The sequence below is a fragment of the Haliotis asinina genome, chromosome 7 (assembly GCF_037392515.1).
Source record: "Haliotis asinina isolate JCU_RB_2024 chromosome 7, JCU_Hal_asi_v2, whole genome shotgun sequence".
Lineage (NCBI taxonomy): Eukaryota > Metazoa > Mollusca > Gastropoda > Lepetellida > Haliotidae > Haliotis > Haliotis asinina.
The window spans coordinates 15710708-15726531 of NC_090286.1; the positions used below are offsets into that span (position 1 = coordinate 15710708).

At 40.0% G+C, this 15824-nt stretch overlaps 1 protein-coding gene across 2 annotated transcripts in view; it reads right to left on the reverse strand.

The window, feature by feature from the left end:
* The window catches only part of LOC137291070 (uncharacterized), a 67697-nt gene that overhangs the window by 26901 nt on the left and 24972 nt on the right, over positions 1-15824 (reverse strand). For both annotated transcript variants that reach the window (XM_067822346.1, XM_067822348.1), the window contains one exon: positions 6833-6978. In XM_067822346.1, coding sequence (XP_067678447.1) covers positions 6833-6978 — 146 coding nt within the window. The remainder of the gene's footprint in view (positions 1-6832; positions 6979-15824) is intronic.

A 15824-nucleotide genomic window follows, 5' to 3' on the forward strand; every position in this document is an offset into this window, starting at 1 on the left:
ACGAGGCATGCTGTAATTCGAGGAAACTTGAATGCACAACGTTATCATGATGACATTTTACAGCCAGTTGTGGTGCCAATTCTTCAGAAACAGCCTCGTGGAATCACTTTTCAGCATGATAATGCAAGGCCACACACAGCAAGAATACCTTAGAACTTTGAATTCCTCGCCAAAACCTGCTTCTGCGACCAAGAGTAAACATATTGTTTACATATTAGATCAAATTCAATTGAGACATTAATCAAGGAAATATTGATTCAATCTAACGAAAATTAGTTATCAAAATTTGCTTAATAAACAAAACATGCTGCTTCAGTAACATGACCAGATGACTTGCCACATGTACAAGATTTTAAACATGTCCTGCACACATCAAAACCTAAATTAAAGGGATGCTGATCTTAAGCCAATCCCCAGGATTGTTGATGCTTTTGTTATTGCATTTGCCCAGTGACTACCCCTATGATATCCCAGGATTCTTGAATGAGTGGCAATCTACACCACCCACAAACAAAATCGTTAGAATAAGGGCATATCCTTTCATTGATCAACAAAGATTAATTGCTGTTTTGTCTCTGGATTAATTGGAAAATGTAGTCTTTTACCCACATTCATTATCATAATAACAAATGAAATAGAAAAAAGGAGAGTTACCCACCCTTGATTGGGGTAGTCAGGAGTGCATCATCATGGGAAAAGAAATTGTAATCTTCCCTATCTAATGCCCAGTAATACACCAATTTCAGAACCATGGTCTCAAGAGAAACATGCGAGTCGATTTGAACATTTGACGTAGTAGAATTGGATGTTTTAGAATGCCACAAGGATGTAGACAAGTCAACACATGAGTCCCTACTCGAAGAGGGGAAGTCCACATTTATTAAAGGTCACTTTCTCTTTATTGATGATATAAAATTTCCTGTGGATAGTGTTGGAACTCTTTTCCTTTCCTCTGTTATGCCAATGACAGGGAATGGCGACCAGAGTGATAGTGTGTTGTAGCAATGCGGTCTTGACCTTAGTACTGCTAATGAAAATGCAAAGCTCTAGGACGACATAGTGATGGTGTTGTCATATATGAAAATAATATTGTATCATTTCTCTTCACCTGAATTCATGATGAGTGGAAAAACTCTGTTTTCCTTCTTACGAAAAATACTATAAACTCAAATAAAAATCTTTTCAAAGGATGTGTTTACATTAGACATGAAACATCCTCATGTAAAGATAACAAGGAACTTGTCGAAAATTATATCGTTCTACTAAAGAAGAACTTCCCGACTGTGACCTTATCATCTGTGGCGATTTCAACAGCTGTACTGGTGCAGAGTTGGACTAAATGTTTTGACATCATTGATTTCCCACTGCTACATGATTGTAAATAGTTTCATGCTCCACCATTCTTTCCTAACCGTAGAAACAAAGACCAAGTTGTGACTAGTTATGGAAGAGAACTTTTACAATTTTGCAGGTTTTCTGATGAAGGCAACTTTACCTACATAGGCCTAATGGGTACACATTATGTTTTAGAATCTTCATCTTTGTACCACTGTGTGGAGGGCTTTAAAGTTGTCTCTCATACAGATTCAGATCCTCTTCCCCTCACAGTATTACTTTCGCCGTTGTTTAGCATGGATGTGCCAGTCCCGGAGGATAATGTTAATAACAGTGATCGATGTACGTTCAAATGGAGCCATGATAAGTCAAAACATTATTGTGGAAACATGAAAAGTCAAAGTTCAGCTGTTACTTGTTGATATAGAGAAAGCATTGGAAATTCTTCAGTGCATATCTCAAACTTGCATTAGTGAAATGAAATGTATACAATAGAAATGTATCCCTGTTAAACAACAGCCTGATTGGTTTGATGAACAATGTCATACTCTCGAGAAAAATACAGTCCACTACAGAGAATTATAACTGCTATAAATGCAGCAGAAATAGCTTAAAATCTACCTGTAGAACCAACTAAGAATGCTATAAACATTCAATAACTGAAGCTTTAAAAGATACAGCAAATTCTGGTTTTGGTGTCTTGTGAAAACAGTATTTTTGTTCTACAGGCTATTGTTGAGGAATATATATTTCGTAAAGGTGGTAAGGTATATGTTGTTTTTATAGATTTTTGTAAGAATTTTGATATGGTAAATAGGACAAATTATTATTTGTTATTTTATGTACTGGTTGTCTGGAATGACTGAATTTCTTGCTCAGAAGTAAAGAAGTAAGTTTGGCTTATGTAGGCGCCAGATGCTCAGAGATGAACTGCTGTTTCTGGAGCAGATAGGATCATCTTATCCTTTTCAAAAGTGGGTTCCTCCAGCTTATAACTGAGTCATATAGTGAAGAGTGAATCTTCTGGCATGAAATGGCTGCTTTATTAAAGGCCATTGGTGGAGATTCCATGAATCCTCCGGGCAAGCGTCTCTAAGTGTCGTCCCTTGCGAACATCTATGTGCTCCTACTGCATGCATGGATCTCTAGTGGAACAATTTGCCTTCCGCGAATGCTCCTGACAAGGATGTAGATCCATGATCCAATGGCAATAATGACTTGTATTTTGATCCGTAGTGTCCTTAGTGATCCGTAGTGTGCGGTGAGACCCGTCCTGCTGAAGTGATGTAAGAGTGTGAATGATCCTTCACAGAATGCACTTGCTGCATTGATGGTCGCAGATTCCAAAAGTGTTTGCACATGCCACTTTCCTCATTACAGAGTGTCCCTGCAAGTATGCAGTGAATCTTTCCTGCTGAACGTGCATGAGTGCACTCTCTGAGTTGACGATCTCTGAGAGGACAATCTCCTCATTTAAGGACCTCAATGTAGCTGGACCATGCCTTCAAGTAAGATACAGAGGCTAAAGACTTCGTCCTGGACGATGCAGATGACTTCAGCTTCTTAGCTTGTGAAGATCCCAAATCTGATGATGACTTCTTGTTTGACTTGGTTCACACCTACGTTGTGACATGGCTCTGCCCCCTTGGTCAGCAGGGCGAATCACTAGAAAAATGTTGTTACGAGAGTGTATTTTCTGTAAATTGTATTATTGGTTAAGTGATAATTATTATTGGGTCACAGTGTTCAGAGTTTTGAGTGATTGTGATTATGGGTCATGCTTTAAGGTACGAGGGGATGTCAGTAAGTTTTGAGCCTTGAGCATTTTTCATTCCCAGGTGTCACAGCCTATGGTACGACATTGAACCTTGGGCTGTAGCTGATGTGATACATAAGTTTTGGTATCCTACTCTCAGAAGTTATTGAACAGCTCACATTGACAGAAAGAGACCCCCCTCACGGCAGTGAAAATGAATAAAATTGAGTATAGAGCAGTAATTAAGTTTTTTGTTCTTGAAGGAAACTTGGCAAAGAACATTGAAGAAAGGCTTTCAGCAGTTTATGGGAAGTCATCCCCTTCATCTGCTACCATCAAATGATGGGTCAATGAATTTAAGCATGGTAGAGAAAGTCTTGAAGATGACCCCCGTCCAGGTCACCCAACAACAACCACTAGTCAGGTAAACATTGACACAGTGCATAGACTTGTGCTGGAAAATCATCGAATCTCACTCCATGAGTTAGAGGAGACCACAGGCATTTCACACGGATCCATCAAGACAATTCTTCATGAACATGTCGTCATGACTAAGGTATGCGCAAGATTTGTGCCAAGAATGCTTACAGATGAAATGAAGCAAACAAGGGTCACCATAAGCAACTCCATGCTAACCAGATACAACAAGAATCCAGAAGATTTTCACTTTAGGCTAGTAACCTGTGATGAAACCTGGATCCACCACTATGATCCTGAGAGCAAAACAAGAATCCATGGAATGGAAACATGTCACTTCTCCCAGGACCAAAAAGTTCAAAGCCTCCAGATCAGTGCAGAAGGTAATGGCGACAGTCTTCTGGGATAGCAAAGGCGTCATCCACATAGATTACTTACCAAAAGGAAGAACAATGAATGGGGAATATTACGCTAACTTGTTGAGACAAGTGCGACAGTCAGTCAAGGAGAAGCGCCGGGGCAAGATCAGATGTGGTATTCTTCTACATCAAGACAATGCTCCAGTACACCTCTCGCGTTGCAGCCGCTGCTGTCCAGGAATGCGGGTACGAAATCTTGCCGCACCCCCCTTACTCTCCAGACCTGGCACCAAGTGATTACCATCTGTTCCCAAATCTCAAGAAAAACTTGCATGGTCGTAGATTTCAGGATGATAATGAGCTCATTGCTGCTACTGAGGCTTGGTTTGAGGACCAAAATGACGCCTTCTACAGAGATGGAATCGTCGCCTGGCATAAAAGATGGAACAAGTGTCTTGACTCACAAGGGGACTATGTTGAAGAATAAATGTGGTTCATACCAATATTTTGTGTTTTTCTATGCAAGGCTCAAAACTTATTGACATCCCCTCATGGCGCTTTAGAGTTACCTGCCTTTGAGTATGTGTTTTGATTGATAAAGGCTGGTTGTGTTCACACACAGAGGGACACGGACACACACAGATACTGGAGTACATCAGACTGCCTGCCTCTGTCAACTCTCAACCTACATTACCACTGCCTGACTGCTTGCAGTGTTTCATTCAGTATAACAGTTTCTTGCTCTCAAACCAAGACTTTGGTGATATTATATTTGTGACCCATCACTTTAGTTTTGGCATTGGACATGAAACCGCTATTGTGAATCTTTGTATCTTGCTTTTGTTTGCTCAACAAAACATAATTGAATATTTTAGACAAGTCAGTGTTATATTTTGCTGGTTCTGAGGGGATTTCTTATACCTTTTGTCACGGGAAATCTTTAGTTGTAAATATACTAGATGTTACTAGATGCATTATCAACCAATTTAGCAACATGAAAAAGAGTCAGCCCCCTGGCCCCCACATATTTGAAAGGACAAATCATCTGACAGCTACTTGATTTTTTTTTTTTTAAACTAAGTTTGAATTGTTTCCGTGGAAATCATGAAAAATATAAATGCCATATATCTGCAAACAGCAAAAGTCACCACTTTAAGATCTGTCTCATATATCTGCCAAGATTTGATGAAATATATGAAATGGTTTTCGAGTTCTGCTGCAGAAACCAAGGCCATCCCACCCTTTTGAGACTAAGTCTGAATTGTTTTCATGGAAACCGAGAAAAATAGAAATGACAAAAATTTGTAAATAGCAATAGGGACCACTTGGGGGTCTAGCTCACATATCTGCCAAGTTTTGCTGAAAGATATTTTCTTTTCAAGTTGTGCTCCGGAAACCATGCCCATCAATCAAGTCAGAACAGTTTTCATGGAAACTGAGAAAATGACAATGACAACACGAGTCATCAGAAGATGACATATCCCATCAGCCTCCACATATTTGAAAGGACAAATCATCTGACAGTTCCTTGATGTTTTTTCAGACTAAGACTAAGTTTATACTATACTAAACTACTAGAAACTATTGTTTGTTTTTCCCTCGATCTTTGGATGTCCATCACAACGGCATATAGTATTTTCAATCTCAACTACCTGGGGATCATTCACTCTTGCAGCCTACCAGGTGCACCGAGTTAATGTGGCTTTCCCATCCTTATGAGGTACCCATACACAGCTGGGTGGACTGGGGCAGGTAGTCATACTACTCTGTCCATGTTTACTGCACATTGCTGTACCCGTAACTAGATGTTTGCATGTATTCGTGTGATCTTGTCGTCTACCGATGGATTGGTGGGTTCTTTTAAGTGCACAGGGTTGTGTACTGCGCACTAGGGGTTGTGACAACACTGAAAGAGTCTGCACACAAATTTGACTTCAAAGTTTTTTACACCAGGTCACAGGTGGGCTTGATCCCGGCACCTCCTGGATTAGTAGCCTGGCACATAAGACAGCTTGCCCACCTCACCCCGGCGAAGTTGGAATCGTTTACATGTAAATCATGAAAAATATAAATGCCATATACCTGTAAACTGCAAAGGACACTACTTTGTGGTCTGCCTCACATATCGACCAAGTTTTGCTGAATGATATTAAGAAATTTTCGAGTTGTGCTCCAGAAACAAAGCCCATCTCTCCCTATTGAGACTAGGTCAGAATCATTTCCATGGAAATTGGGAAAATGATAAATCACAAAAATCTGTAAATAGCAAAAGGCACTGCTTTTAAGGTCTGCCTCACATATCTAGCAAGTTTTGCTGAACGATATTAAGAAGTTTTCGAGCTGTGCTCCGGAAACGAAGCCCATCCCTCCCTATTGAGACTAGGTCGGAATCGCTTCCATCTAAACTGGGAAAATGATAAATCACAAAAATCTGCAAATAGCAAAAGGCACCACTTTAAGGACTGCCTCACTCCGGAAACGAAGCCCATCCCTCCCAGTTTGAGACTATGTCCGAAACGTTTCCATGGAAACCGAGAAAACAATAAATCACAAAAACCTGTATATAGCAAAAGGCACCACTTTGGGGTCTGCCAAAGTGTTCTTGAGAAATAAACACACCTCTGACTTTTGAGACTAAGTCAGAACCATTTCCATGGAAACTGAAAAATCTGTAAATAGCAAAAGGCACCACTTAGGTTCTGATTGATATATTTACCTATTTGGTGAAAAATATGGTTTTCGAGTTCTGCTCCGGAATCGAAGCCTACCCCTCCCATTAGGCTAAGGCCAAAATGTTTCCATGGAAACCAAGAAAAATAAAACAGCCCAAAATCTGTAAATTGAAAATGGTACGACCTTAGGTTCAGTTTATTTTTGAGTTATGCTCTGGAAACAAAATGATTACGGACGGACAGACAGACAGATGAGGCGTCCATTATAAATGGCACACTGATTGTATTCTCACCTTCTAAATGTTTTCTTTGTCTTCACACAGTACTTGCAGAACAGGATAACACATACGACGATAAACAGCCCTCCAACAACACCAGCAACCAGGATAATGAGTGTGATGACTGGAGAGACCATCGACTCACCACGTCCCACATACGTCTGTTAGAATGCAAAAATATTTTAATATAGATTAAGAAAAGTTTTGCCTTCACAAACAAAGCAAAACAAACATTTTAAAACAAGAAAAAAGATGCTTTCAGATGGGAAAAATACCAATATTATTAACATTTTGTAAAAACCATTTGTCTCACAGAATATGAAAATGACCTTACAAAACTGTGACTCTGACTACAGCATCAATGACTCTTTGTAATACTGTTTATGTAGGCTGACAGTGGTATAACCAACTGAAGGGAAGTCACTCTCACCTCTTTCACTATCAAAATAACATAGATTTTACTACTGAACAATTGCCTGATGTACATAAGGTCAAGGAAACACTGTGGTAACAGGTTGACACCTAACAGGCTCCTGATCATACGAGGGTTGGCTGAAAAGTTCTAAACCCCACTGTGAAAAAAAGTTACAAAGTCCACGTTTGTAATTTATTTTTCTACATAGTCCCCTTCCAAGTTCACACACTTTTGCCAGCAATGCTGCAAGGCCCGAATCCCGGTCAGGAAGAAATCTTCTTCAGCTACCCTAAAAAAATCAGTCACAGCGGAAATGACGTCATCATTACTTGCAAAATGGCGACCGGCGAGTTCCTTTTTCATTTTGGGGAACAGGTGGAAGTCAGAAGGAGCCAAATCAGGTGAATAAGGAGGATGGTCAATGAGTTCAAAGCCACAATCACGGATTGATGACATGGCCACCACCGATTTGTGAACAGGCGCATTGTCTTGGTGGAAGAGGACACCTTTAGTGATCATCCCTCGTCGTTTGGCTTTGATAGCTTCTCACAACTGGTTCAGTAGATCAGCATAGTATCTGTCGTTGATAGTTTGATCTTTTTCAAGATAATCAATGAGCAGAATACCCCTGGAATCCCAAAAGACTGATGCCATCACCTTTCCAGCTGAAGGAACAGACTTGGCTTTCTTCGGAGCTGGTGAATCAGGATGCTTCCACTGTTTTGACTGTAGTTTTGTTTCTGGTTGAAAGTGATGTATCCAAGTCTCATCCATGGTTACAAATCGTGCCACAAAATCATCGGGATCTGCTTCAAAACGACGCAAATTGTCAAGGGACGTCTGGAACCTGACACGTTTCTGTTCTGCTGTCAAGAGCTTTGGCACCCATCTTGCAGAAACTTTAGTCATTCCTAATTCGTTGGTGATAATATGCTCAACCCTCTGATGAGAGATGCCCACTACACTAACAATATGTCGAGTAGTCAATCGTCGATCATCCATCATTAACATATCAAGCACTCGCGTGATGTTTTCTGGAGTGGTTGCTGTTGAAGGCCTTCCTGAGCGTGGGTCATCATCAAGGCTTTGTCTGCCACGCTTAAATTCTGCAGCCCACTTCTTTACTGTGGAAAATGAGGGAGCATCATCCCCTAGAGTGGAGACCATGTCAGCATGTATCTGTGTTGGGGACATCCCTTTCTTTTGCAAGTACTTGATGACTGCCCTGTATTCAGTTTTGTCCATTTCTGATGATTTCAGAGGGTAGGTTTACCAAAAGAGCTGTAGTTGAGATAAAACTATTAGTACGTTTGTAGTTCTTGTGTCTATGATTCACTAAACGATTGTCCTCATTGGTGGCTAACACCTGTCTCTATCTGGTGGGGAAAAACCACTCAGGCTGAGAACTTTTCAGCCAACACTCGTATACTCCTAAAGTTTGTTCCAGGCATATATTGCCAAAAAACATAAGGTAACCACAAGACTGATATTTTCTGACTTGATATGAGAGTGTGGGGTTTTCTGACTTGAAATGACAGTGTGGGATTGTCTCAACTCTTCTAAAACCTGAACTCCAAGCCACAAAAAATAAACACACTGACTACTGTCTCCCTAAATGCTTTCAAACCATGAGTTCATGAGCACTGCATGCATGGAAGGCTGCTTAAGGCATGATATGTTGGTGAGTGTCAACAACACACAAAATGGCACCACAACAGTATGTTGGTAATGCATAGAATGTTGCAGTCTGGAGAAACTTTGAATCAAGTATCCAGTTTCATTTGAAATTGAAGAGCACATCTCCTGGCCTGCTGCTGTACTCCATCACTTTGAAAACATCAAAATGAGGATACATCGTGGACGCCATCAGTAGAGTACAGTCAGACATGACCGACTTACACATTACTGCACTAAGTAACCGGTTCATTACTGTGCAATAAGTGGAGCAAGAGTTCTGTGCTGCCTGTTTCCTTCAATGTAGTATGTCACAGACTCAATGAGGCTCGACTGTAAGCAAGGTATCCTAATCGTGGTGTTATAATGTCACAGTGGTGTTAACAATGTCATGGCTGACCTGTACCAGAATGGCGTCATGTCATGTTCTCTGATGAGGTCAGGTTCTGTTTCCGATTCACTGATGACCACAAATGTCTGTTGCGACATGGGGAGAGATACAGTGGTAATACTATCAGGGAGCATGATGCCTTCAGTGAAGGGACAGTTATGAGAGGTGTTCTTACAGTACGAGGAATGATCTTGTTCTTGTTCCTGGTAACCTGACAGGACAGCATAATGTCTACAAAATCTTGCACTGCTCTGCAGGGAAAGATGCAACTTCATCTTTCAAGATGATAAGTCAAGGTCCTATAGGGCTTGTGTAGTGGTTTACTTTGTCAAGGCATTGTGGCACGAACTTGGCCTGTCAGATCTCCAGACCTGTTGCTCACTGAACACATCTTTGGTAGGTGAGTTCCTGCAAAGCACTGAGGACCTGAGGATCCCTATGAACTTTAAGTTGTGCTTCATAATGAGTGACTGAAGATTCCTAGTGCACTGACCGATACCCTGTATAATGTCCACCATGTCCACCAGGTGTGTGAATGAGTTGCTGCATACAGCTGTCACACTTAATACTGACTTAAATCCTACATGTGTTACATGTTTTTGGAAATATAAATAAATCATTTATGAACAATTCACTAGGCTTCCATTATTTCTTGTTCTTGTATATTCTGTTGGGAGTACTCCATATCGCAGTGTATGTAAATACAACCAATTCTTAATATTATCAAATATGTCTAAATATGTAAATATCAAAATCAAAATACAGATCTCGATCTAGAACAAGGTGTAACCTCACTATTACAATGTGTCAGGATGGAAATGTTAAATAAGGTAATGGCTTTAATAGGACCAAATGTACTATACAAGCCTTAGTCTGTCTCAGAGTCGATGACCCACATTATTTTCCCTCCTGCCAAGCCCCCTCTGCAATGCTAAAGCCTTAAATGAAGCAAGTCTAGATTTCCTCAGGTTCTGAATTTCAGTGTGTGTTTGTGTGTGTTTGCAGGTGCTTGCATGAGATGCTTGGATTGTCTGGAAGACTCTCCTTATTATTCACAGATTACTCTTGTCTGGCAGGAACATTGTGCAAAAATTAGCAACAATGCAAACAATAAAACCTTAATTTCAGAATCCACTCACTTCACATTTTGAAACAGTCATTCAGATTACCAAGGATAATTTATAGATACCCATTCTGTTCCCATAGAGGAAGATATGACAAGCAACCACTGTGGGAAGGGAATGATAGACACCCTGCAGCTCCAGCATTATCATGTGTATCAAACACATCGTCTCCTGTTGTACAATTACAGAGAGGCTGACATGTTTGATAACTGCAGAAAACACATGAAAAAATGAATTCAATGTGACCTTTGTGAATCAGTGCACCTTGGACCAATGTCTGGAAATGGGGACTTCACATAAAACCAAGGTTTACAATACCACCACGTTCTGAATTGTAAATAATCAATTACAAGTATTGTTGAAATACAAATATTGCAGTGAGGGATCATGAAACAATACAGTTCTGCCCTAACTGAACAGCATACATTTTAGTTGTTCTACCTAACCTGAATCAGCTGGATTATTTGTATATGTACATCCTGAAACAACATATACTAATAATATGAGTGGAATCTGTAATACATATTCTGTGGAAAAGCTTTCAAATGGCAAATTGTATATGGAGGCTGATTATCTTGACCTTGCTTACTTTTATATAGGACTGACATGGCAATGGCACCATATACAATGTGTATAAATATAAATCTTCCACAGATACAGGACTGACATGGCAATATATGCCTGAAAACTCATGTCATATAAAACTTCCACAGATATTATAAATAATCGATCTTCTTGGAAACCGTGAAAAGCAAGAATAACACTCCATGCATGAACGAGGCTACTGTGTCATGCACATGTATCCAATGTGTTGTGTTTAGTGGTAATGATAAAGAAAAATGGAGGTGCGTTCATAAGATGTCTGTCTCTGAAAAGTTAGTTAAAAAGTCAGACCTCTCTATTTGCCAAGTTTGGTGAAGAAACATTAAATGGTTTTAAAGTTCTGCTCTGGAAAAGACAAATGTGCACGGATGCACAGACAGATGGATGCATGGACACTTTATTACCCCCTGCAAAACGTATTGTGGAGGATAACAATGTCAGTCCAGGATTTGGGGTGAAGGAAGTTCTGATTACATGATGATAAACTGATAAGTATATTTCAGAACACATATATTCGTCAGGCTACTGAAGTTGTACAAAGGCTATTTAGCAGCACAAACTTTACACTAGGTCATGATGGAGAGTCAATATGTAAGCATCCCTAATCCCATCAATGCACCATGACCTCCCCATGCTCAGGGATCAATGGTCAGCTTTACATACTTCACTCTATTTAGGTCTGGTTATGTAATACTGGCACTGACCACATTTTCTCGTGTGGACAATCTGAGTGCACCTTTGTAGTGACACACAGTTCTAATGAATAACACCATTATTGGGTCCAATACTGAGATTCCAGACAACAATGTGGAACTGTGTCCTTGCAACAGCTGCAATGCCTTCCCAGGTCATTACTGAACCAGCACCATATTGATTATACACCACAAGAGCAGCATCCTGCAAAATGTTCATGGCACCGTCTGTAAACACGCCTACGGTCATGGAGGAAGAATAAATTGAATCTGCTTGTAATCGCGATGAGAACTGATTACCACCTTTACTGATGGTGTGTTACCCTTTTAGACCAACATGTATATGACAGTGTGTCAGTGGTGGTAAACTTGCAAGGAAACCTTGGAAAATACTTTTCATACACAACAATGTCAATCACAAATTATATTTGAAGCATAAAGGTTATCAGATATTAAATTAATAATGCCTTTTTTAGAAATCATCCACATGAAACAATACTAAAACAAACAATAGGTAACACCAAATGTGAAACATCTTGGATTGATCTACAAAACACAGAGAGGTGAACAAAACAATCTATACAATGAAGATCAAAACATTCTGAAGATTAAAACCTTTTGACAATGACAATGTGTTGTCTAAGGTGCAGGTGTTGTTTCTGTGCAGGAAAAACTGCTGTTAGATGCAGGTCTAAGGTGCAGGTGTTAGGTGTTGTTTCTATGCAGGAAAAACTGCTGTTTGAAGAAGGTCTAAGGTGCAGGTGTTGTTTCTATGCAGGAAAAACTGCTGTTAGATGCAGGTCTAAGGTGCAGGTGTTATTTCTATGCAGGAAAAACTGCTGTTTGAAGCAGGTCTAAGGTGCAGGTGTTGTTTCTATGCAGGAACAACTGCTGTTTGAAGAAGGTCTAAGGTGCAGGTGTTGTTTCTATGCAGGAAAAACTGCTGTTAGATGCAGGTCTAAGGTGCAGGTGTTATTTCTATGCAGGAACAACTGCTGTTTGAAGCAGGTCTAAGGTGCAGGTGTTGTTTCTATGCAGGAACAACTGCTGTTATATGCAGGAACAACTGCTGTTTGAAGCAGGTCTAAGGTGCAGGTGTTTTTCTCTATGCAGGAACAACTGCTGTTTGAAGCAGGTTTAAGGTGCAGGTGTTAGGTGTTGTTTCTATGCAGGAACAACTGCTGTTTGAAGCAGGTTTAATTAGGGTGCAGGTGTTTTTTCTATGCAGGAACAACTGCTGTTGGAAACAGGTCTGCATGTCTTAGGTGTTGTTTCTATGTAAGAACAACTGCTGGTGTTGTGACAAGCATGCACAGTATTGCCTTATCACTTTTTTATTTGGTAAAACAATACACATACTAAAGAAGTTTGATATTTATCTGTACTTTTCAGTCTATGAGAAATATTTTTCATATCCAGAAATACCAAGGTACAAAGTTGTTGGTTGTCTCATGAGTTGTATTCAAAGTTTCAGGTGCAATGTGTGTTGTCAACGTGCATTTGAAAGTTGTCCCAGATTTGATGTCATTTGACATGGCTGCATTTCATACTTGTTGCATTTCATAATATGCAACTGTTCCTGAAATGATTTTTGCAAACAGACCAATGTATATCATTCCCTTATTCATGCTTTCTACTTGAGCCTCACCTTGATCATAGACCCCAAGCCAGTTGACACAGTGAAAAAATCAATACTTGACAGTAGAAGGCCAGAGGCAAGAATAGATGGGATTGTCTCTTATTATCAAACCTTACATCAAATATGTTGTAGCAATAAATACCATAGTTTGGCAGTCAACATACTCAAAAATGTTTAGGATTCCAATGAATGCTCTTCTTCACGGTGAACAACTCAAACATTCAACTGTACATTCACAACATGGAAAAGACAAATCACTTCTTTCCTCAATGTTCAAAGATACACAAAGAATTTTTGTTTGGATCGCTGGTCTCTGAAAGCTTGCGCAAGTTCTTGCAAGGTCAGGGACTGATTCATCTACTCATCAACTAATCTTCCCAGTTCATCCAAATGTGTACAATCTACTTCAAGTCTATGGAACATGACTTGGACACCAGTGTTATGTAAGAAGTTGCATGGCACAACTGCCGTATGGAAATTATATGTCACCTGCATTTTGGTCATAATGTTTTAATGTTGAATTGGAAGACCAGGAACATATACCTATATGACTGGCAGAAGGAATGGGTCCAAAACTTCATCCCAGTACAGTAATAAGTAGGTGGTATGGTAGTAACAAGACACTGGATGAACATACAGTGTCACTGACTGTTAACACAAAATGCTCCACAAAACCGTTACACCTCCAAACAAGAACACAGCAATGTGCATGATGTCCCCCCTCCTGTGGCATACCCATACACTGCGAACAAGGCACAACGTGACACAGGAGTTGTAACTCCCTGTGCCACTTGAGACTTCCCTCTTAGTTTAATCTGCCAGCTTTGTTGAATCTGACATGTCTGCAGATCCATCATAAATCTTGAGTATGATGAAATATTATCTCATGAGAGAGGTCTAATGTTTGGCTGTCTAGTTCAGATACCTGCAACTAATTCAGAATGGTCTGTGCTGACATTTTTGCCCCTGATCACCTGTCTGCTTGTGGAGGTTGCATTACCAAACATGACCTGAAGATGATGTAACCCGAGATGCATGTCATCTTGGTGTGTCATCATGGGGCCTGTCTGTTGCACATGGGCTCATGCAAGTGCTGCACAGTATTCTCCAGCACTGAACATACCCTAGGCAAATTTGTGTTGCTGATTTGTGAGTTGATGCATTTGGTGTATGTATGCGTGACTATTAAGGTGATTGTTGTGATTTTTCAATTTTTTGTTGTTGACAAGACCATGTTCAATCATCATTGCTGCGTATAAGACACAACACACAAACAGAAACTAAAAATTATTACCACCCCTCCCTCCCCCTCTCCTAATTACTACCAGTTATATTTCTAATTTTGTTGAGTATAGAGTGGTGTCAGGTATTACCGAACAGCTAATGCCACATCCAGCCTAATTCCTACCGTGTTTCATCACACAAGACAATAATTAATACACACAACAAACCTCTCAATATGCATCATATTCACAGGTGAAGATGAGTACATGCCCAACAATGATGTCGGCCTATTCCGAACAATGACTTCTGACTACTTCGACCACTTGTGTAGGGCTATTCCAGGCTATTCGTCAGGCTGACAACCTCTGTGATTAGTGTTTATCCTCAAGTGTGGTCATTTAATTCATATTATGACCCGTAAAGGTCCCTGGGTAGAATAGGCCTTCAGCAACCCATGCTTGTCATAAAAGGTGACTATGCTTGTTGTAAGAGGCGACTAACAGGATCGGGTGGTCAGGCTTGCTGACTTGGTTGACACATGTCATCGGTTCCCTATTGCGCAGATCTATGCTCATGTTGTTGATCACTGGATTGTCTGGTCCAGACTCGATTATTTACAAACCGCCGCCATATAGCTGGAATATTGCTGAGTGCGGCGTAAACCTAAACTCACTCACTCATTCATATTATACATATAGGCTGATCTCCAGGTTTTTACTGAATTTTGTATAATTTAATCTGTTCCAATATATAGCTTGAATAATGTTCAGTGCGGCGATGAACATCAAATCAACCAACCAATAATTGAAATGTGCAGCTAGGTCCTGCGCAGTTTTTTTCCACTCAACATTATGGGTAAAATGAATTCATGTAGATTTGCTGGCAATTCCAGGAATTGTTTATAGTCGTGTGGTCTTACCATAATATTCAAAAGTATCTTGAATAAACATGCTGATAATACCAGGTACACGCTCTATAACAGTATAGTGTAATAGTGTAATCATAACTCATATATTATACATGCATTAGAGCCTACATGTTGTTGCCGACAAGGTCAGATATGTTGTTGTTTGATGTGTTATCTCAACATCCAGTTAATGATGATATTATTCTCCCATAGCCATGCAGGTAAAGCAAGTCACATATGTACCATTCAGATACTGCCATCATATGAAATAATTTATGCTGGTATGTTTTACGCCATTTATGCATGAGCATGAGTGAAATTTTGTTGATTATACAGTT